The 23683-nt window shown below is 43.4% G+C and overlaps 1 protein-coding gene across 1 annotated transcript in view; it reads right to left on the reverse strand.

The window, feature by feature from the left end:
* Positions 1-23683, reverse strand: part of LOC121917420 (laminin subunit alpha-3-like) — a 176128-nt gene that overhangs the window by 100341 nt on the left and 52104 nt on the right. Inside the window, exons 15-21 of the mRNA XM_042443368.1 lie at positions 21228-21362; positions 19865-20002; positions 15570-15616; positions 13830-13929; positions 11592-11644; positions 10841-10946; positions 6597-6696 (exon numbers count right to left, since the gene is read on the reverse strand). Of these exons, the coding sequence (XP_042299302.1) occupies positions 6597-6696; positions 10841-10946; positions 11592-11644; positions 13830-13929; positions 15570-15616; positions 19865-20002; positions 21228-21362 (679 nt within the window). The remainder of the gene's footprint in view (positions 1-6596; positions 6697-10840; positions 10947-11591; positions 11645-13829; positions 13930-15569; positions 15617-19864; positions 20003-21227; positions 21363-23683) is intronic.

Below are 23683 nucleotides of genomic sequence, written 5' to 3' on the forward strand. Positions count from 1 at the left end.
AACTGTTAATGTGAACCGGGCAGGAGTTCGGGGAAATGCTTTATCACAGGATCGTTTGGGCCCTAAACACCTTAATTGTAAATGCAAATTTCTCCCGAAGTGACCAATGGGAAAGAAGCAATCACCCTCGCTTGGGTTGGTTTCATGGCTTGGTAAAGGAAGAGCTTTTGCCTTGCTTGTAATAGGAAGGGCTTTGGGGTAGCAAGGCTGCGAAATAGTTTGACTCCCCCCAAACACATGGCTCAGTACTATAGGATTCTGGGATGTAGTTCTTTGGCACCAGAGCTCTTTGACAAAAGGGGCTGAATAGTCCACAGCGGAGGCGTTGCTGAGGAGGGCAGAGCGGTGGGAAGAGAGGGAGGCTCCGGATGGTCTGCGCACTTCACTTGGCTCCCTCCCTCCCTCCCTCCCTCCCTCCGCCTCCCTCCTCCTCCTCGGAGCAGCCCCACAGCCAAGCTCAGTCACACTCCCAGGCTTTTCTCTCCCCCCCCCCCTGCACTTTGAGACCCCTTTAACTGCCAAAGCTCAATGCTCTGGAATCTGGTGTCTGAGGCTTTTTGCCTTTCTGTCAGAGAGCTCTGAGGCCACAATAGATACAATTCCCAGGATTCCCCACGCACTGAGCAGTCCAAACTGGACCATTTCCCTCAGTGTGATGCACCTGGGGAGGAATTCTGGGCATGCAGTTAACTACGTTGGAGGGTTATGGGACTCCCTGTCAGAGATAGCTCTGGGGCCACGTGTACTACAATTCCCAGCATTCTCCCAGCACTAACCCAGGACAGTTAGTCACTCTCAACTGGATTCTTTCCTCAGTGTGGATGCACTTGGTGAGGAACTCTGGGCATTTCATCCAGCATGTTTTTTTCGGCAGTGCATTTGGATTAGAGACAAGGTGACCAGCATCACTTCTCCTTTTCAGGACAACTCTTCTGTCACTTCAAAAGTCCCCATTGGATTGGCTAAGAAGAGGATTTATATTACATGGGTGTTTTAGCTTTTATTTTGGCCAGTCCTACATTTTTTTTGGGTGTTCCTACATTTGGGGTGAGGGCATTGGTCACCTTGGTCAGATAGCTTTCCAGGGATTTACTGCCTTCTGCTGTGGTGCGGAACAGACCACCATTCCCAGAATTCCATAGCTTCAGCTGAGGCAGTAAATAGTCTCCAAACCGAATGATTTCTCCAGTGTAGATGCAGCCAAGCCTTTTGCCTCTCTTATGTCTGAGATTTCAAAGCCCAGCCCGGCACCACAACAAACTACAAATCCCAGGATTCCATAGGGGGGTGATGAGTTGAAAGCAGTGTCAGCAGCCTAAGTTTGCTTATGCAGTTCTTAACATGGCACCTCTTGCCTACAGAGTCTCCCAGGCCCAGTGGGCATAGTCTCGCGAGGGGCTTGGAGAGGCTGTCTCCCAGGCCCAGCGGGCTCTGGAGAAGGTTTAAAATGTAGGACCTTTTTTTTGTTATTTCCTGGCCAGGAAATTTTTAAAATGTCCTACATTTTAAGCCTTGTCCTACATTTTTTCCCTGTTTGGGTCCCCCAGATGGCAACCCTACCTAAACTGCAATCCCAAATTCCATAGGATGGAATTAAAGAGGAACCATAACACTACAATTATGTAGTGTGATGGCCACATGAAAACTGCTGAACCAATAAAAGATCGACCTGTCCGCATTCCATTCCTACATGGTCAAAAGCCTGGAAGGTTCACAGAGAGGAGAAGCAACAGCCCCCTGCATCAGGTATGTCTGTTCCCAGCACTGTATCTGTACAGGATGTTTCGTCTAGTGACCACCCTTGAACTAATTAACTTATCTGTTACAATAATTTTACTCTGCCTTCCTGTCATCAAACAGTACTCAGATACAGTGGTACCCCGGGTTACAATTATTCGTTCCGCGGCGCCGTTCGTAACCCGAAAGTTTCGCAACCCGAAACCGCTAGCGCTGGGAAGCCGCGGCTTTTAATTTCGTGCCAAAAGCGCCGAAACACACCAAAAAAATTTCGTAACCGAAAATCTTTCGTTACCCGGAACAGTTTTTCAAGCTAACTTTCGTACCCCGGAAATTGCGTAACGCGATCAATCGTATCCCGGGTACCACCTGTATCTAACATTCAAAAAACACAAGAATCATCCATAACATAGAATAATTTTAGCAATAAAAGAGACCCTGAATTGTAAAGTTAAACACCTCACTTAGTACACAAACCAAGGTAAAAAAAGCCAGTTTTAAATAGAACAGCTCATCTATTGGGAAACTAAAAAGGGAAAGAAAGGAAAGGGAGAAAAGGTGATCTTCTTGATCCTTGATTAGTGAGCTACAGAAGAGCCCTCATGAATTTGGCACCCACTCTATAATATTATTGCTAGGCAATTCTGTGCAAACCTGCAAGGCAATTGGGGACAAAGATGCACTATTTCACAGAATTTGAAATGTCCAGAGAACCATCAAATGAGCTTTTGGGGGACCGCTGTTGTGACCTGATGGGGCCAGTGGACTTGCATGGCTGAGGGGATCTAAACCCTGGTGTCCCCATTGTCCTAGTCCGTATTGGCCACTACACCATGCTGTGGACCTCCAGCGCACTCAAAGGTACAGTACTCGTTATTATTGTTGTTGTGTACTGCAAATTGTTCCCCCTTATGGGACCCTAAAGCAAACCTTTCCCTAGGGTTGTTGGCAAGATTTGCTCAGAGGAAGTTGCCATGGCTTCTGCTGAGGAGGGTGAGAGAGTGTGACTTGCTTGAGGTCACCCAATAGGCAGGGAATCGATCCTGGTCTCCAGAATCCAGTCTAACACACAAACCCACCTACAGCCCAACTTCTATCCAGAAGATGTCAAAATGTCTTCCATTTTTGAGCATAAGTGAGAAAATGAATTTATATTGTTTTTTATTAATGTTTTTGGCTTTTAGTTGGTCGTGTCCTCCATTTTCTTGAACATCCTACAATTGCCCTCCATTTGTCCTACAACATGTCCTACATTTTCCTACACTTTGAGGGACTATGGGGGGGAGGGGTGTGCAAAAATTTTCTCGCCTAGGGTGGCCAAATACCTAGAGCCGGCCCTGATGATGTGGACAAAGTTCTTGGATTAAGATAAGCCAACCATGTATAACCATGTATAACAACATGAAAACGGAGCATGTCCAGAGAGGGTGACTAAATGGTGAAACTGGTAACCTTGCCCTATGAGGAACGACTCAGGGAGCTGGGGATGTTTAGCCTGGATAAGAGAGGTAGCAGTGATATGATAGCCCTGTTTAAATTTGAAAGGATGTCATATTGAGGAGGGAGGCGCTGTTTTCTGCTGCTCAGAGAACAGGACCCGGAACAAAGGATGCCAAGCTACAGGAAAGAGATTCCACCTCAACATTGGAAGACCTTCCTGACAGTAGGGCTGTTCGACGTGGACACACTCACTTGGAGTGTAGTGGCGTCCTTTCTGGAGGTCTTGCAAGGCTGCCAGGGGTAGGCACCTTTTGAGTGGGGCGCGGTTGCTGTCCCTCAGACAACTGGGGGGCCGAAGCCAAAAAATAAATAATTAATAATTTTTTTAAAATTAAATATAATAACCAGGACAATGTAAGACAAAATTTCAAGGAAGACACTTTTAAAAAAAATGGGGGCATGCGAAAAAATTGCTGATTTTTTAAAAAATGTTAATATAAATGCGTTTCGGGCTTCATAACAATTGCCCCCCAAAGGCCCCAGCGGCAATCGGTGGCGGACCGGCGGGGCCGGTCCCAAGACTCGCCGGGCCGCATCCAGCCACGGCCGCGGTTCCTACCCCTGGGCTAGACGGATCTGTCGGGAACGCTTGATTTGGATTCGCATGGCAGGGGGTGGACTAGATAGCCCGTGTGGTCTCTTCCCTCTAGATTCTATGATTCTATATTACAGTATTGCCCTTTCTGTCTTGTGACATCTATTGCAGGAAATGGAGCCTGAGAAATTGTTAAGGAATCTTTGAGGGAAAAGAAGTGGAAGAAGAGTAATATCTCTGGATAGGTGGATCTCAATGTTGTTGTGTTGTTGTGTTTGCCTTCAGTAATCTCAACTTTGGTGACCTTAAGGAGAAACTTCACCGGGTTGCCTGCCAAATTTGTTCAGGGGTGTTTGCCATTGCCTTCTTCTCCATGAGAGAGTGTGATTTGCCCAGGTCACAGGCTGCACTTCTATGGCTCCTAGAGTCCTAGTACAACAATAAAGCACTGAAGTACACAAGCAATCACTCCTTCAATATCCGCCCGGAAGAATTACCACTGCTGTAAGTATCTTTTTTTACGGGGGACAACTTTTTCATCAACGGTCTCCGTCTGCCCACACCCATTTGTCTTGTGGAGCATTTTGCAGCAGACTGAGGATTAGAGAAAGAATGAGGGAGGCTGAACTGTACAGAGTGTGTCTCTCTGTGTGTGTGAAATACCTGCCCCATGTTCAGAAGAAATGCCTCTCCCTGGACCAGCTGCCTGTTCCAATATTTCGTCCTTCACCGAGAACCCAGCAGGCAGGGCCTGAGCCCACACAACATGTCCTATTTTAGATTGTAAGCCTGAGGGCAGGGAACCGTCTAGCTAAAAAGATTGCATGTACAGCGCTGTGTAAATTTACAGCGCTTCATAAATAAAGGTTAATAATAATAATAATAATACATTTTCCTACACTTTGAAGGACTATGGGGGGGAGGGGTGTGCCAAAATATTTCTCGCCTAGGGTGGCCAAATACCTAGAGCCGGCCCTGATGATGTGGACAAAGTTCTTGGATTAAGATAAAGCCAACCATGTATAACCATGTATAACAACATTGAGAAACTGGAGCGTGTCCAGAGGAGGGTGACCAAAATGGTGAAAAGTCTGGTAACCTTGCCCTATGAGGAACGACTCAGGGAGCTGGGGTGTTTAGCCTGGATAAGAGAAGGTTAAGCAGTGATATGATAGCCCTGTTTAAATATTTGAAAGGATGTCATATTGAGGAGGGAGCAAGCTTGTTTTCTGCTGCTCCACAGAACAGGACCCGGAACAAAGGATGCAAGCTACAGGAAAAGAGATTCCACCTCAATATTAGGAAGAACTTCCTGACAGTAAGGGCTGTTCGACAGTGGAACACACTCACTTGGAGTGTAGTGGAGTCTCCTTCCTTGGAGGTCTTTAAGCAGAGGCTAGACCAGGGGTAGGCAACCTTTTTGAGCGGGGGCCGGGTTGCTGTCCCTCAGACAACTGGGGGGCCGAAGCCAAAAAATAAATAATTAAATAATTTTTTTTAAAATTACATATATAAATAAACCAGGACAAATGTAAGACAAAATTTTCAAATGGAAGACACTTTTAAAAAAAAAATGGGGGACACGCAAAAAAAATTTGCTGATTTTTAAAAAAATGTTAATATAAATGCATGTTTCTGAGGCTTCTATAGACAATTGCCCCCCAAAGGCCCCAGCGGCAATCGGTGGCAGGACCGGGCTGGGGCCGGTCCCAAGGACTCGCCGGGCCGCATCCAGCCCACGGGCCGCAGGTTGCCTACCCATGGGCTAGACGGCCATCTGTCGGGAACGCTTTGATTTGGATTTCTTGCATGGCAGGGGGTTGGACTAGATGGCCCGTGTGGTCTCTTCCAACTCTATGATTCTATGATTCTATATACAGTATTTGCCCTTTCTGTCTTGTGACATCTATTGCAGGGAAATGAGAGCCTGAGAAATTGTTAAGGACTCTTTGAGGGAAAAGAAGTGGAAGAAGAGTTAATAATTCTCTGGATAGGTGGTGATCAATGTTGTTGTTGTTGTTTTGTGCCTTCAAGTAATCTCAACTTTGGTGACCTTAAGGAGAAACTATCACACAGTTTCCTGCCAAGATTTGTTCAGAGGGTGTTTGCCATTGCCTTCTTCTCAAGATGAGAGAGTGTGATTTGCCCAAGGTCACAGGCTGCGCTTCTATGGCTCCTAGAGTCCTAGTACAACAATAAAAGCACTGAAGTACACAAGGCAATACACTCCTTCAATATCCCTCCCCGGAAGAATTACCACCATGCTGTAAGTATCTTTTTTTACGGGGGACAACTTTTTCATCAACAGGTCTCCTGTCTGCCCACACCCATTTGTCTTGTGGAGCATTTTGCAGCAGACTGATGGATTAGGAGAAAGAATGAGGGATGGCTTGAACCTGTACAGAGTGTGTCTCTCTGTGTGTGTGAAATTACCTGGGCCCCATGTTTCAGAAGAAATGCCTCTCCCTGGACCAGCTTGCCCATGTTCCAATATTTCTGGCGAGGAGTGGGGGTCTCATGATCCTGGATGGTAGATATGAAACAGGGCCTTCTCTGTGGTGGCATCGATTCCAGAATGCTGTTTCCTCAAATACACATTTTGGCACCTGGCTAAGATCTATCTATTTTTCATGTATGAATTACCTATGAACATCCTTGGAACTCTGCTGTGTATTTGTTGTTGATAATTATTGATTGTATTAGATTTCTCTTTTTTTTAACATTAATTATTGTATTTTACTCTTTTAACACATCTTCCCCTTAAGGACTTTTATAAAGGGCTGGACACAAATATTAATTAAATAAACTTTCCCAGCTGACTTACTCATTGCAGTTTTTTCCAACAATGTGATTTCTGCACTGACAGTCACCAAACAGAGCATTGCACACATGACTTACAGACCCTCCCACATCACATTCACATCCTGCAAGACAAAAATCAAAGTTTTAACATCAGACTACACAAACTAGATGGTATCAATAGAAAAAGCTATAGTTATCCAGGAGAATGTGAAGATAATTGATCATATCCCCACAGAACCAGAATTTGGAGGGGGTGTTGAAAGCCACTTAGCCCAACACTTTGGTACAGGAAAACCAGATCTACAGCATCTCCAGCAGCTGGCTGCCCAGCTTTTTCTTGAAGATGTCCAATGAGGTACAGCCCATGAGCCCTTTAGCAGAGCTGGCCCTTCCATCAGCTAGACCAGGCCTGCACAACATATGGCCCGGGGGCTACATGTGGCCTGCAAAAGGATTTTAGGTGGCCCACAAGGATGTGGAACAACTTCAAGGCTTCTTTGCTGCTTGACCTTTTTCTGAGGAGAGGGCCATGTGGAGGAGAAGGAAGACAGGTGAACATTCACTCTGCAAGCCTCCTCTACTACTCAGCTTTCTCCCAAGGAGAAGGTTGGGTGAAAGAAAAAGACAGGCAAACACTCATCCTGCAGGGCTCTTTCTTCACCCAGCTTTCTCCTGAAAAGGCTGGGCAGTGGAGGAGGAAGAAGGTCAAACACTCACCCCTCAGGTCTCCTCTGTCACTCAGCTTTCTCCTGAGGAGAAGTCTGGGCAGAGGAGGAGAAGGATGGGCAAGGCTCCTCCACCTCTTGACTTTCTCCTGAGGAAAGCGGGGAAGAGGAGGATGAGGATGACAGAATTAATGTTAATAGTATTTATTATTAATTGGTAATTATTAATTAATAATCATCAATTAGTATTTAATTAAAACCTATCTGCAGCCTGAGGAAGTTTAGCCTATTTTACTTTTGGTCCCTACCTACTGCCAAGTTGTGCAGGTCTGAGCTAGAGTGAAGCACCTGCATTGGGGAGTGCAGCACCTGGAATTGCAAATCACACCATTCCTCTCCCAGGAGGCCTCCTTCCATGCACCAGAAAAAATTGCTTCCCAGAACAGCCAGGCATTGTGAGTGCAATGTCTTGGTAAAATGCCTGTGCTAGCAGCACAGCTGAATTCCCAGAGAACCCAGCCATGATCTGCAAAAGATCAGATGCTAACAACTGTGCCTAGTTAGCTCTATGGAGAGTGGTGCTGATTGCTTTCGTTAGCCACACATCCCTCCACAAAGACTTCCTGTTCTCTGAGATATAAGAAGGAGGCAGATAGGCAAGAGACTGAGGTGGAAATCAGGATAGTTACTGCCTGAGACAGTGGGAGAGTTTATGGTGCTGCCACAACCACTGCCCTCTAGGTATCTGGTTAGGCTGATACTGCCTTCTAAGCAAGCGGCACTCACCATTATAATGTATCTCCAATGTCCAATAAGAATCTACCATTCTGTGATTTAAGTTCACTGGATTTAGTTCTGTCCTCTGGAACTATGGATAACAAATACAGTGGGCCCTTGGTACCCACCAGGGCTTGGTTCCAGGACCCACCCACCCCCATGGATATCAAAATCAATAGATACTCAAGTCACTTTAAATACAGTAGCATAATAAAATGGTGCCCCTTATAGAAAACGGCAAAATCAAGGTTTGCTTTTTGGAATGTACAGTGAAATCAGCAGATTTCAGTATCTGTGGTTGGCAAGCCCCCAATAGTCCCCAAAGGCAGCTGTGCCACCATTGGGAACAGCCCCCATTGTCCCTAATGGTATAACCACTGGAAAGAATGGGGGCTGTCTCCAATGGCGGCATGGCCACGTGCATGCGCCGCCATTGGGAACAGCAGGGCTTGAGGTCCCGTAAATTTGGTATCTGAGGGGAGGGTCCAGAACGGATCCCCTGTGAATACCATTACCATGATCCCACTCTGTGTGTGTGTGTGGGTGTGGGTGTGTGTGTGTGTGTTTCCTTGAATCCATGGAAGAGGAATCCGTGGGTACAGAAGACTGACTGTATTTCTCCTCTTTTGTGCAACATCTCAGGTATATGAAGTGTCTGTTTTGTCACACCCTGTCATCTTCTCTTCTCCAGGTTTTTAACGTTTCCACATAATACTAATTTTCCATACCCCTGACCATCTTTACTGACCTCTTCTGAACCTACTCCAGTTTGTTTATGTCATTTTAAAAGTTCACCACAAATAAATAGAGGTAGTAGTCCATGGTGAGATTTTGGGCCCATTCCCACTGAGGTTTAAATCGGATCATGTGGCATCATGATCCAGTTTAAACCACTATCGTTCCCACTTGGGAATCAATTTGGAATTGATTCAGCAAGGGGGGTTAGGGTTTCCCCCCATTTAACCCGCATCAAAAAGACGCTGGGTTTTGCCGCTTCTTTTTGGGCAGAATCAATTTATTTGATAATAAATCGATTCAGCCCAGTCGGAACCAAAGGTGGATTCACATCCACCACCAGTAACAGGGAGATGGCCAGGGAAGCTGCAATGGCTCCTCCATCTCCCTGTCACCAGCCTTCCGTCCCTCCCTCCCTCCCTCCTCCTCCTTTTCTCCTTCTCCTTCTCCTCCTCCCTTTCCTCCTCTTCCTCCTTTCCCTTTTTTTCCTTTTTCCCTCCTTCTCCTTTCCCTCCCTCCTGATCCTCCTCCTCCTTCCCTTCCACCAGCCACTGCCAACCAGCCTGCTTGCCTACCTGGCTGCTGGTGCGGGGTTTGGCAGCAGTGGCAGTGGGCTGGCCCTCTCCTCCTCCTCCTCCTCCTCCTCCTCCTCCTCCTCCTCCTCCTCCTCCATGCCACTCCCTGCTGCCTGGCCTCCTTCCCCTTCTCTGTCCCAGTAGGCCTAGAAGGAGGCTGGGGCAGAAGGAGAGAGGCAGGCCAGCAAAATGGAGGACAGAGGATGGAGGACATGCATGCGTGCCTCTGTTCTCCCAGCCTGCCTCTGGGCCTCCGCAAAGGAGGGGAGAGAGGCAGGCTAGAAGGACAGAGGCACACACACACGTCCTCCGTCCTGCATTTTCCGGGCCTGCCTCTCTCCTTCTGCCCCGGCCTCCTTCTAGGCCTACCGGGGCAGAGAAGGGGAAGGAGGCCAGGCAGCAGGGAACGGTTTGAAGGAGGAGGAGGAGGAGGAGGAGGAAAGAAAAAAGGAAGGAAGGGGGGAAAGAGGGAAGCTTTGTTGCCTTTTCTTTCCTCCTCCTCCATCTTCTTATATCTGTGGCTGTTTTTCCTCTTCTCCCCTTAAGTGTGAAAAACAAAGGGGAGTAAAAGAGGAGTAAACGGCTCCAGAGAGAATCAATTTAAAAATAATCCAGTTTCAACCTGGATTATTTTTGTCAGTGGGAATGGCCCCTTTATTAGTGACAAATAAAGCAGAAATATTACTCTGAGTTTTATGCATATATTTCCTCAGGATCTTAGCACATCTCCAGAAACCTCACATTATGTGTGCAGACTGAACACATACTCAAGAGACAGAAAAGGTCAAAAGAGGGAAAAACTGGCATTGCACCAAGGACTCTGGCAGTTTCTCTTCAAACAGCAGCATAAACACAGGGAAGCAGAGTCTTGCTACAGCAATCCCCTGTATTAAATTCCTGCTACCCTCTGTAAGTGCCTTGTAAGGCTGCCTCATATAAAGTATTTGCTTTAGGAAAAAGATTCCAGAAAGGACCATGATTTGTCCTGCCTCCCAACTCCACTTCTGCAGGAAATCAAAACAAATAAATGGAAGTGGGTGACATTTTGGAGGACTGCATTATTATTCTGGATTGATCTATGAGATGAGTAAAAACATAACATTTTGAATATTTTTTCTAAATATACCCCATTTATGCATTTGAAACATAAATGTTTTCTTATGTATTTTTACCTGATGGAAGTGTTTATAGAAGTTCTAAGCATGCTTAGATGAGTTTATGATTGTGGCCAGAGAATAAGAAGCCCAATTTTGCCAGGCTGTTCTGTACTGTTTTGCCCTTCTACTACCACCCCATCACCAAAGCTTGTTAAGGCTTTTGAAAAAAAGCAGATATTTTAATCTTGAAAATGTGGCACTCCACTGTAACCTAACAGGTTTTAAAGAGAAAGCTTGCATTTATATTATATCTGAAACAAGGACTCTAAAATGTTTGTGCACAATGTGATCTGAAGGCTATCTTTTTTGATATCTCTTGTCCTATCCATCAGCTGCTATAAATAAATTATAATGTACCTTGACATCCAAAGTAGTTCTTGGCCTCTAAACCATAATAACCATCTTCACAAGTATCACAAGAATCTCCACAAACATTAGGTTTACAATAGCATTCACCATTGACCTGTAAAGGAAGAACAGGAGCAGAATTCAGAAATCTTTCAACTTTTTCCTTTATATAATTCTTATTTCAAAATAATGAACTTTAACAACGGTCTAAAATAATATGTTTTTAAACAGGCACAAAATGAGTATCTTGACATTAGATAGCCACTGGGTTGTAGTCAGAGAGAAAAACATGACTGGATTATAAGAAGCCATCAGCACTACATTCTATAATGAAGTGGCAAGTGTGAAGTCATCTCTCAGTAGGAAAAAGAAAGAAGGCTGTAGGCAGCATGCCAGAGTGTGAACTCAGACATACTGTAAAATCAGACAAAGCAATTGAAAGATCAAAATCAGCACTGAAAGTCATGTTCAACCAAAGAAGAGCAAGGTTAGGATTTGTAGTTCGGTGAGGCACTAGAGTTTTCTGGCTGAGAATTCTTAATACCCCTCCCTAAACTGCAAATGCCAGGAAACCATAGGATGTAATCATGCCTGTTAAAGTAAAACTGCATAGTCTGAAAGAGCCCCTTGAAATCCAAACATTTTTCATCCTGTAAACCATTGTGATAAAGCGTATATGGGGTATTAGCTGACTGACAGTTGTAGTCAACCAGAAATTAACACAATACATAAAGAAATTATTTGTAATGTAATCCTTTACCTTCTGACACTCTTTGACTCCACTCAGTGTTCCAAATGCATTGCACTGACACTCTGCAAAAGCAAGCAAATCCATCCAAAAGTAATCTTCTGAGAATCCTTATATACTATATTTACTGCTGGCTGAAGGCTAAACTCTGAGTGTGCCTAAAGGAACTCTCTGGATTCTATCTTATAACACAGAAAATAAAATAAAATAAAACCCAACACCTGTTCATACAAGATTCTGCCTTAGAACATCTACACATGGTGAGATTGGGAACTGGAATCAGGGCCAACCACCATTCCAATTTAACTGTTGTGGCAACATCCTATGAAATCCTGGGATTTATAGTGTAGTCTTAGCCAGAGAGCTCTAGTGCCTCATTAAACACCAAACACCAGCATTCCAGAGGACATACCATTGGCAGTTAAAGTGGAATCATAGCACTATAACTGTGTACTGTGAAAGGGCCCTATGTACATTCAGTACAAATTCCTCTCACTTTGGTTAGACTGGTAGACACATTTAACTGTAGAAATGAAGTGAGCCTTTTTTACAGTGAAAGATTGTTGTAGGATGACTTCCCACACATCTAGCATTCTACACTTCTCAAAAAAGATGTCACACACTGCTGAATATTTTACACATAGTTTCAGTTGTTACATCCTATATAAGCAATTTTTTCATAATTTTCTCTTACAGATTGGATCCCGAAGTGATAATGACAATATAGAAACAAGATAGACCCAAAACATCCTTTAAAAACAGGCTACATTCATACACTTTTCTTAAAAGTATGCGTTTTCTACTATCTCCTCCTGCTGGTAGAGTTCAGGATTCTGCTTTAAAAAACAAAAACAAAGTAGATCCTATAAATCTGAAGTCTATCCACTTGTCTTTTATAGTTCAGTAAAATATTAAAGTGTTCATAAACAAGGAAAGTTTAGAAAACTTCCAACAGAATTCTCCAAGCAAAAGGCAGCCCTCTGAATCAGACCAGATGCTAAGTTGAATTTGTCTGTGTATCAGTACTTTAATATTGTCCTGATGTCCTGACCCAGGGATGTAAGGCAGGCAGTAACATCACTAATTATGGTGATGCCACTGAGAAGGATATGACCATGCCCCTCCACTGCACCATTCCTGGGCTTTCTACCCTGGGAGGAGCCACAAGGGCACATGCACTCCCCTCCTGCTCTAAAGAGGGAAGAGGGCCCAACTAGGTGTCACCCCTCTTCTGGGTGTCACCCAGTGTAGTCCGCACCCCACCTCAGTGATGCCACTGAGGGCAGGATGTCTAACTCTTTCGCTCTGCACAATTTTCCTGTTAATACATTCACCACAAAGTTTTTATTTGTCCTGGAAAGTGAAGTGGCTAAATACAAGTGTATAAACTCTATAACTGAGTTTCACATTCCATAACTACACTATTTTTGTATAAATTTAGATACTACAGGACAGCATTTGGATAAGCAGCATTAATCATCTGTGTTATAAACAGAAACCAGTGCCTTAAATGAAAGAATCATGAATTGTTAGCTACTGTGTAACAGGGCAGCCGAAAAATCTAATGCAATTCTAGCTTACATCAACAGGTGTAGAGAGTCCAGATCAATGGAAATGATAAAATCGCTCTCTTTGGCTTCAATGAGACCTTACCAGGAATACTGTGTTTGTTTCTGGACACCATTGTTCAAGAAGGCTACTGACAAGCTGGGATGCATCCAGAGAAGGGAAATCAAGATGAACAAAGATCAGGAAAGCAAGACCTGTGAGGAATGGCTCAGGGAGCTGGGTATGTTTAACTTGGAGAAAAGAAAACTGGGAGGTGGTATGACAGTCATCTTCAAATCTTTTAGAGACCTCCTGTAGAAGATGGACCAAGCTTGTTCTCTGCTGATCCAGAGATCAGAATATGAAGTGATTGATTCAAATTACAAGAAAAGAGATTCTACCTATTTGGAAGCTGTGAGTGCCATATCACCAGTCCACACCCCTTAAAGTTACTTGCCACTCTTATGTGCAGTGGACAACAAAACTGAGTAAAATTAATTCATCTGCCAGGAGACTTCTGTATGTGGATTGGGGGGGGAGGGGTAGAGGTAGGGGTTATTATCTTACTCTTTGCCACAAGTAGCAATAAAGTCTTTGACCCGGCCTGAACCTGAAAGTAGCTAAGCATGCATGCATGCATAAATAAATAAATAAATCACTAGCTTAATTTTGAATGCATGAAGTATATCAAAGTAGCCTTACCTATACATCCATCAGGGTTTTCTCTGGCCAAGTTCCAGTAAAGAGGTTTGCAGATACTACATGTTGTACCTTCCACATTGTTCAGACACCAACAATGGCCCTAATAGACAAAGACAATTATTTGTATTCTATTAAAAGAAACTAAGGGGCTTTAACAAGCTAGTGTTGTCGGTCAATACTGAAGAACAGAGGCTGAGAAAAGCAGGGTGGACAAACAATGTTTCCATAGTTTTTTGTGGGTTTTTCGGGCTATGTGACCATGTTCTAGAAGAGTTTCTTCCTGATGTTTCGCCAGCATCTGTGGCTGGCATCTTCAGAGAATGTTTGCCTGAAAAGGACTTGGGTATATATATTGTGTGACCTGGAAAGGCAGGAGTGATTTGCATGTATATTGTTTTGTTGCTAATGACAGGTCTCAGGGTGGGAGGGTCTGCAAAAGAGGATTAGTCACTAATCAAAAGGGTTGCTCACTTCAGAGGTCAGAATGAGATGCTCGGTGATGGTCACAGTGATAAGAGAGATAAATTCCAACAAAAATTCCAACATATTTAAGTTTAAAGCGCTTTCTGCCAGTACTGAAGACTTAGGGGAAACATTTCAACCATGTAAATGTCAGGAAACCTTATGTATGACTGAAAGGAACACCAGTGGAACTCCTGTCACCAATACAGAATCATAGTAATAAAAGGGCTGGAGATCACTTGGTTCTACACCACTTTAGAACAACTAGACCTACAGTAAGCCAACAAATGACTGTCCATGCTATGCTTGCACAATTCCAGCAAAGGGCAGCCTCTCAGTTCCTGAGGCAGAATGTTCCCTGGTCAAACAAGTTGCATCATTAGGAAATTTATCCTAATGTTTAGCCAAAATCTGCTTTCCTTCAGTTTTCCTCATTCTAGACTTGCTCAGTGGAGGAACAGAGAATAATCTGATGCTTCATTTTATGCATGACAGCCATTCACATATTTGAAAACAGTCACCATGTCTCCCTAAATAATTTATTCTAGTCTAGACTAAACATTGCCAGCACCAAGTTGTCTATTAGAATGGCTAAATGCTGCCATGCTGCCTGATATTTGTTTCTTGTTTGGATAACCTTGGATATTAAGTCCACTATGGCCCTGTCTGAACTGGAGTAAAGAGGATTATCCTGGACCAGGAGTGGCCCCAACTCTCCTCTGTCGCTAAACGTTCTCTTCTGAAGCCGGGTGACTTACTGCACATATGTCTTGCTGAGCTGACCAGTATGTCTGCTGCTCCCATAGTTCACTTTGCTCTGAGGTCAGAACAAGGTGCCCAGAGATGCTCCCATGGCTGGGAATCTTGTTCTGACCTCAGAACAAGCCACTGGTGGCAGTGGGAGATGTGCCGGGCAGTTCAGCAGGATACATTCCAACAGCCACCGAGTTTCAGAATGAGGGCTCTGAATCCACAAGAAACAAGTCACCTGTAGGAAAAGCAGACATGGGCAACCCCACTGAGCCACCTTGTGCACCCACTGCTGCTGTGGCTTGCTCACTTTTGAGGTCAGAATGAGATGCTCAGTGATGGTCACAGTGATAAGAGGGGAAAACCCCATTTCTGGTGCGAAATGGGCTGGCTGTTGTTCAGTCTGCTTACACCAGAACCGGACTTTGGGTTGCGTCTGGTCTCACTGTCGAGGGAATGGAGGGAGGCTGTTGTATTTGGCCTGTGCAGACAGGGTCTATGTCAGGACAAATCCCCTGTAATACTTACAGAATATGAATCCATGGTTCCAGCTGGGTCACACTCATGGCTGGTTCCTTTTGATGATTAAAAAACAGCAGCACAGTTTTATTTCCAAAAATCTATCTTCAACAGTTTATCTAATGCTTTTGAAGAAAGTATTTCAGTTACTGCACTCTGAATTATCTTTCAAAGCTAATTTAGTACTCACAGTACTTCTAATGTGCATTGCAATAGAGTGTTGGACTCATGGCATCCACTCAGTCACTACTATTCCCATTTGACATATAGAAACCTGTCCCAGGTCTTCCACTGAATTTATATAGAACTCCATCTACTGGGGAACCCTGGCTTTCACTGACTGGACTGTGACCACTAAAGACGATATCGCACGACAGTTTTTGCAACTCCAATCCAAAGCCACTCCGGGCCCAACCAAGTGAATTCATATTTTAATGTGATAGATTATCACACACAATTGCTTTCTATGGGGAGTCGTTCCAAATCCGATCCAAAGTCAATCCAGGGTCACTCCTGATGTAGGTGAATTCGGTGAACTAGCGAATTCACAAATCTTTTTCAGGGTCACTAAGAAACCAACTTTGAATTAGTCTTGGTGTGGAATGCAACTTTGCTCGGTTCTGATACCCCCCAGGGATGCCATAACCCGGTGGCTGCCGGGAAAAAACCCGCTTTCGGGGGCCCCTCCCGGTCCCGGAACGGTTTTGGCCCTCAGCCATGCCTTGGTCCCGGTTTGGGCGCGCTCCTGTGGCCATTGCCGCTGCCTGCTAATGCGTGCCGGCCACGGCGCACAACCCACCTCCTCCTGCTCTTCCTGGAGTGGTGGGGGACCTGGGCAGCGCCCAACCCACCTCCTCCTCCAGCTCTGCCTTCCTCCTCCTCCTCAGCAGCAGTCGCCCCCCGCCACCGCCACCACCACCACGCCTCCTTCGCCCAAGGCCAGGGCTTTCCTGCCACACGCGCAGGGGGCTCTTAAAGCAGGAAGCTCGTCCCCTGCTTTGGCCAGCCGGCCAATGGCCAGCTGGCCAAAGGAGAACAGGCTCCTCGGCGCGCGCTGCCCAGGCCTCAGCAAGGGCCAGCCGGCAGCGCTGCGCGCCTGCCCCACTTCCCTCCGCGTGCTCACCCCGTGTGGCGTGCTTGCCTTCCTTTGTTTGCACGCACGCGCCAGCGCGCCAATCTGATAAAAAGAAGGGGAGGAGGGGGAGCAGAAGGAGGGGGGAGCAGGAGGAGGAGGGAGGAGCCAGAGGAAGGGTTCCTTGGAGAGGCAGAATAAGGCAGAGGAGGAGAGGAGGAGGAAAAGCTGAGTCAGTGGCCATTAGGTCTGCCTTGCTTTTTTTTGGTTTTTAATTTATTTTTAAATATATAAAATACTTATTTTATTTTTATAATTTTTTTTATTTCTTGTTTTATTTTATTGATTTTTTATTTCTTGTTTTTATTTTATTAATTTTTTATTATTTTGTTTTTTTTTATTAATTTTTATTATTTCTGGTTTTATTTTATTAATTTTTATTATTTCATGTTTTTTATTTTATTAATTTTTATTATGCTTTTTTTCCTCATTTTTTTATTTTTAAATATATTACACCCGTCTTGATTTTTATTATTTTTTCATTATTTTTATTTTTAAATATATATACCCCTGCCTTGTTTTTATTTTTTTGTCTAGGATATGCCAACATGGCCTCCATTTTGATTCTGCCTTAGAAACATGCATTTAGATTAACATTTTTAAAAAATCATCAATTTTTTTCGCGTGTCCTCCATTTTTAGAAAATCATGTCCTACATTTGAAGATGTTGTCCTACATTGTCCTACATTTGTCCCGGTTTGGGAGTCTGGCTTATGGCAACCCTACCCCGCCCCCACAACCTCCAGGTGCCACATTTCCCATGATGCGGCGGCTTGAGTTTTGCTCCCTTTGCTTCCAGTACTCCTTCAAGAATGGAGGAGACATTTGGATGTGGCTCTTGTGAGGGATGTGGGAAGGCTGACACGGATTACCACTTCGGAGTAAGCAGGGGCATGTGGGGAGGCTGACACAAAGACATATTCGGAGTAGCAGGGGGCATGTAGGGAAGGCTGACACGGAGGCTATTCGGAGTAAGCAGGGGGCATGTAGGGAAGGCGACATTGGATGACACATTCGGAGGCAAGCAGGGAGGGATGGAGGGAAGGCTGACCACAGAGGACATATTCGGATATGGCTGTATGTATACTTGAGCCACACACATGGCCGGAGTTGTACGCATTGTTAATTTTTGAAGTAGAGTAAATAGAGCAAAATAAAATAATAAAATAGAATAAAATAGAAGGGAAGAGGAAATGTGAAGCAACATTCACGTGGCTAGCATTCATGTGAAACTGGAACCAGGAAATGGCCCCCTTCTTCACCCTGGAAGTGCAAAGTTTAATGATGTGTTCAAGCCCCACTGAGCATGCACAAGGGTGCCAATTCGAATTGGTGAATCAGCATGGTATGCTCCGCTTTGCCTCAGGAATGACCACAATTTTGCTCTTCAGGTGAGATAATTCATCACGTGAAATGCCTTGGATTCGAATTGACTCTGCTTCCCTTTTCCTTCGGAATGGGTTTGGATTGGAGTTCCAATTTCACGTGTGATAAACTCCTAAGAAAGCTTTATGGCCACAGGAAAGCAGAGAGAGAGAGAGAGAGAGAGACAGAGAATTTGCACCTGTACTACTCACGCTTCAAATCAAAACCAGTTCCATCCATGTTGGATGAATTGGTTGATGGTGGTAGTATTGATGGCTAATTGGAAACTCCTGATTAATTTTATGGGGAAAGAACAGTGAAGAAGAGCTGTTACCTGCAGGACTCAACTGGTCAGATTATCTGAAACAATTTGTCAGTAACTGGGAGGAAAGAGAATGCTAGACATTTGACCTGATCTGCCCATCAAGTCTCTTCTTATGATCAGTACGTATTTATTAAAACAAACTGTGCATCTTTTGTGCTCAAAGCCATAGGATTTAGTCTGGAAGCATGTAAATAAATTACTGGTTGTCTGTGCAAGAGCACAGAAATATTACAAGTACTTTGTTTGGATTACTACTGGCCCGGATGGTTGGGAGGTGGAGTTCTGGAAACTGTAATTCAAAAATGTAACTTTTCCAAGTTCTACTATGCCCCATGGATGACAGTCAGAGAAGGGAACCGGAAATAATTTCACAAAACAATATATTCAACCTTGTATAAAGATTCTTATGCAGTCACACTCAAGTCTATTTCCCTCTCCCACCACTTACACATCCCAAACCCTGGTTCTAGTGTGAGCAGCCTAGATAATGCCTGGTACATTCTGCACCAGAACTGGGCTGTACCAGCCTTAAAAGAGTATAAAAAATATACCTGTTGCTCCAGATTTTCCATTGCTCCATCTAGTCTCTTCATTCTTGCATCATTGTAGCTGTCTGCAAGGGTGTCCCGCTGGGTCACCCAGTGTGTCCACTGCTACTACGAGCTGCTTGTTCTGAGATCAGAATGAGGTGTCCAATCATGTAATCATCGCTGATCCATTTCATTCTGACCTCGGAGTGACCCATAGCAGCAGTGGATGTGCCAGGTGGCTCAGAGGGATGCCCATACAGACAGCAACCATGGTGCAGGATTGGAGGCCAAGATAATGGGTGTAGATTGGGGCCAGGATACTCCAGGCTGCCCCTGGAGTATCCTGACCAGTGCAGACAAGGCCTCAGTGTTCCTCTTCTGGAAAGTCAGGAAAACAGAATCCAATCTTTTGGCACTGGCCAATATGGCTTTCTCAACAGGACTTCCTCAACAGTGGCATTTCAGAAGTGGAACTCTTTCCCAAGAGAAGTCAGCCTGGCTCTTCCCCCTTATCAGTTTCAAGCAGGAAGCCAACACTACACTGTTTTGTATGGCATTTGGTCCCTAAAGCCAGTGGTTTAATTGTGTTTAGCAGGTTTTTCAAAATTATTTTGGCCTATTTTTAAAGAGCACTTGTAACTATTGAACATTTCCTCAGGGCTTCAAACAAGAATAACCCCAGAACTGCCTCCTTCTCTCTTTGGGAAACTTACTACTTAATTCTCCCTCTGCTCAAGTGGACATCAGCAAACCTGTTACTTGCCCATCACCACCCAAAGTATTTGCTGATTTCAAATTTAAGCATCTGATTGTTAGTGATGACAACTTAAAAAACTATTCAACTATGTTGGGAGCTAAACTTTTCATAATCTTCACAGCCCATGGAGGTCCATATCATTGGCTTACTGCCTCTATAACTTGCCAAAATTAGAAATGTCCTTGCAAATATTACCTTGGCAATGAGGAAAGTGCAGCTCTGCTGAGAGGCATCTGTCACATTGTTGGCCTGTTATGCCAGGTCGACACTCACATTGCCCTGTGGTTGGATTGCATGAGCCTTGGTAGGAGCCATGGGGTGAGCACCTACAAGCTGAACAAAGGTGTTAATTTTAGAAATGGCAGTATTTACACAACAGATGTTTTGTTATCCACCAAGCTTCAAGTTGTCCCTAGATGTTTTTGGACTACAGCCCCCACTGTCCTGCTGGCCAAAATGCAGAAGGCAGAGAGGGCAATGCCCACTGTAATCCAAATCTGGGCACCCACAGTTAGAAGTCACTGAATTAACATTTCTTCAACATCATTCTATGCATGCTTTGTAGACATGCTCAAGCAAGTAACAGCTCTTGCTTCCCTGTTTTGGAAAAAAAAGACAAATATGTGATTTAGGGCTTAGGACTGAGATCTATTTATTGCCTTGTAGCTCCCAGCTATGAAGGCAATCTGGCTGAGGACTTTAACCTACAGCAGAAAAAGGAAGGAGAGCTCTGTTATTCCTTTCTTAATGTGCTTCTACACTAGGGCTTAGTCTTTGAGAGCTGGAACTGAACGGGAAGGGGAGAAATGGCTGACATACTGAAAATTTATTACTGTACATTCAACTCAGTAGTATCTAGAGGACACTTAGGATCAAACTATACACTATAGACAGAAACAGGAATTCCTTCAGTGCTGCAAGACCTCTGATTGTCACATCACTAACTTTAAGACATTTTAGACTACCATGATTTGAAGCCACCAAAAAGCAAAATTGCACCTGCAGATATCCAAACATGTGTTGCATAACATCCAACAAAAATTGCTGGGCACTGAAAATATTTAAGCCAAACCACCGGTCCATCATACCAATAACATATTTACAAATGCTCTCCAAAGTCTCGGGCATCTTTTCCTGAACTTGTTGAATATAATTCATTTAGCTGTGTATACTGAGCTTCGGACATCCTGTGTCTATGGGATGTACGCCACCATTTCTATGGGTCATAAATCAACTATGCTTTTTTGCTACTAAAGGCCATCAGTCATGATATTGTGTAATGTTAATGACAGTTTATTAGTATATATAAACTTGAGAAACAGAATGTCAGTAGAATCACACACAGCAGGAGTGCTGTTTTCTGCAAGGAAGCAATGTCTAACTGGGATTTTGACAAAGAATGGTATGAATCCATATATGGAGCTGTGAGAGCCACAGTTTGCATTTAAATGCTAAAAACAGGAACTGCCAAGCCATAAGTTAAGGACTGCTTTTTTTAAAAAGGGGGCATCTAGTAAGTTTAGCAGCTGAGAAATAAGTAAAAGAAAAACTTACTTACACAAGCAAGTGGGATAGCTATAATATCCAGGAGCACACTGCCTGCATTTAGGACCAGCATAATTTATATGGCAAAGACAATGACCCTGAGGGCCACAGGTGTTGTCCACAGATCCAGCTGCATCACAGTTGCACTCTGTGTAGGAAGAATCAGAAAGGATCACACTATTTATGTAACCTTTTGTTAAATTGTCATTTTTCATGCATCTCCCTTAGCAAAACTCCAAGAAAGAAAATAACATCCTAACTCTTCTGAGGCAAGATGTTGCTTTTAGTGTAAATTTACCATGAAAGAATAATACTCTTCCTGCTACGTAACTGTTTAGACCTTAGAAAAAAATTTAATTTAATTATTTCCTACCAGCATAAAATGAAAAATTCAAATGGTTGTTAATAAACGGCAAACAAAGAAACTTCCTATACTTTCCTGTCTATAAATCTGCAGCACTGATATGGCTTAGGTCCAAGCAGAAACTTTTAAAAAAACAACTTATTCTAAGCCAACAAAATGTTATTTAGGAAAGTGCTGATGGTACTGTTATGCTAATATCCACCTGTAAGAATTGAATAGCTCAAGGAGCCTATTGATGAATAGGTCCCAAGTTTTGCAATGTTGTTTATTACAAGAATAGCCTGTATACATTTAAAATTCTATACACATTTAAAAATTCTAATCATTATAAATTGAACAAAAGCAAAATGACAGATGAATGGCTGCTTATAGTAAAACAAACAAACAAACTAAATATCAAAAAACCCTGCCCCAAAAGATGCTAAAATATGGTTGTTAGTTCACTATTCTTTTAAAAGCTACACCTCTTCCTAGGGCACATCACACAACTAAAGTAGCCAGCCCAATTTTGAACTAATATCTGAATATGCCCAAATAACTGAGAATACAAATGCTTTCACCCTTCTTCCCACCCCATCTGGACAAACTCATGAATAATCAAATCTGTGAATGATAAACCCGTGAATGAGGAAGAACAATTGTATTACATATACAAAAACAAGTTCAAGCATCATCCAAGTGAAATATGTATATATGTGTGTTTGTATGTTTCTGTTTACTGAGCATTTTGAAAAATGCATAAAGCTCCACTGAAATCAATAATAAAAACATGCTCAGCAAAATAATAGTTATGCACTTCTTTTATGTGCCCCAGCCAACTCCACATTGATATACGGAACTATATATTTATAGTATGAAGTTTCCTTTCCATTTCAAGTAGTTTTCATATTATATTTCTTTTCTTTGGATGCATTTCATTTTTCCACGATTCTCACCAACTAGGCTTCATGACAATTTTTAAACCCCAAAATTTAAACCAAGGCAGCTTGGGATGCATTTTCTCCAATTCAGTTCCTTATAAATGTTCTTATACACAAACTGAAAAATGCTTTATGTTTTTCATTAAAGCATATGAGTCTTCTCCAGATCCAAGAAGTTTCTAGTTCAACCTCTTTTGCTGTAGACTTAATCCAGCATTTTGCAATAAGGGGACCTTTTAAAGTTTGCAATATGTCCCAATGTACCATTAAATAATAAACAAACATTATATACCCATATAAGCATAATGCAATTTATCTTTCTTCTTCTTCTTCTTTTTTTTAGTGACCAGCTCTCACTATCTTGTTTACTGGCATGTGATAATAATAATCCTTACAAAGTCAGGTGACATTATTTTGACACATTACCAAACTTCACCAGCAGAATTAGTTGCCAGGCTAGAAAGCAGATTACAAGAGCCCTCTTGTAGGAGACACTTTGGCCACCATACCTAGGGGGCTTGCACCAAATAGTGCAGAGCTGTAAGAAGTGGAGGATGGGTAAGAGGAGGAAAAGAAAGGAGAAGAAGGCTGAAGGACAGGAGAAACAGCAGTCACCTAAGTGCTGCCTAATTTGTTGAGTATTAGCTGAAGTGTGGGCGGGAAGAATTCTGTGGCACTTCAGGGGAAGAAGGTGGGCATGAAGAACCACAGAAAAGGTCTCAAAGGCCAACACTTGGCTTGAAAGTTGTTAAGTTGTCCACCTGTATGGGAAAACACTGCAGTCCAACATTTGTAGTCAAAGATCCAACCCCCAGCATTTATTTTATTATTTATTTATTATTTTGTTTTTTGTTTTTCATTTGTATACTGGCTTTCTCCCAGAGTGAGACCCAAGGTGACTACCAGAGAGAGTCAGTTAAACAACTTTCACAATAAATGTTTTTAATCAAACAATTAAAATCACCACATAAAACAATCTAAAAATCATTTAAAAGATATACAAAAGTTCTAAAAGATAAATAAAACATTCCAATAAGAAGCTTCCCTATTTACTCACTAAAAGCCTGCTTAAGCAAAATGGCCTTTGCCTTCTGGCAAAAGGAAAGCTGGGAGAGGGCCAGCCTCATCTCCAGAGAGTGGGAGCATCCACTGAGAAGGTTCTTTCTTGTGTCCTCACCAAATGAG

Source organism: Sceloporus undulatus, unplaced genomic scaffold (assembly GCF_019175285.1).
Source record: "Sceloporus undulatus isolate JIND9_A2432 ecotype Alabama unplaced genomic scaffold, SceUnd_v1.1 scaffold_17, whole genome shotgun sequence".
NCBI classification, from domain to species: domain Eukaryota; kingdom Metazoa; phylum Chordata; class Lepidosauria; order Squamata; family Phrynosomatidae; genus Sceloporus; species Sceloporus undulatus.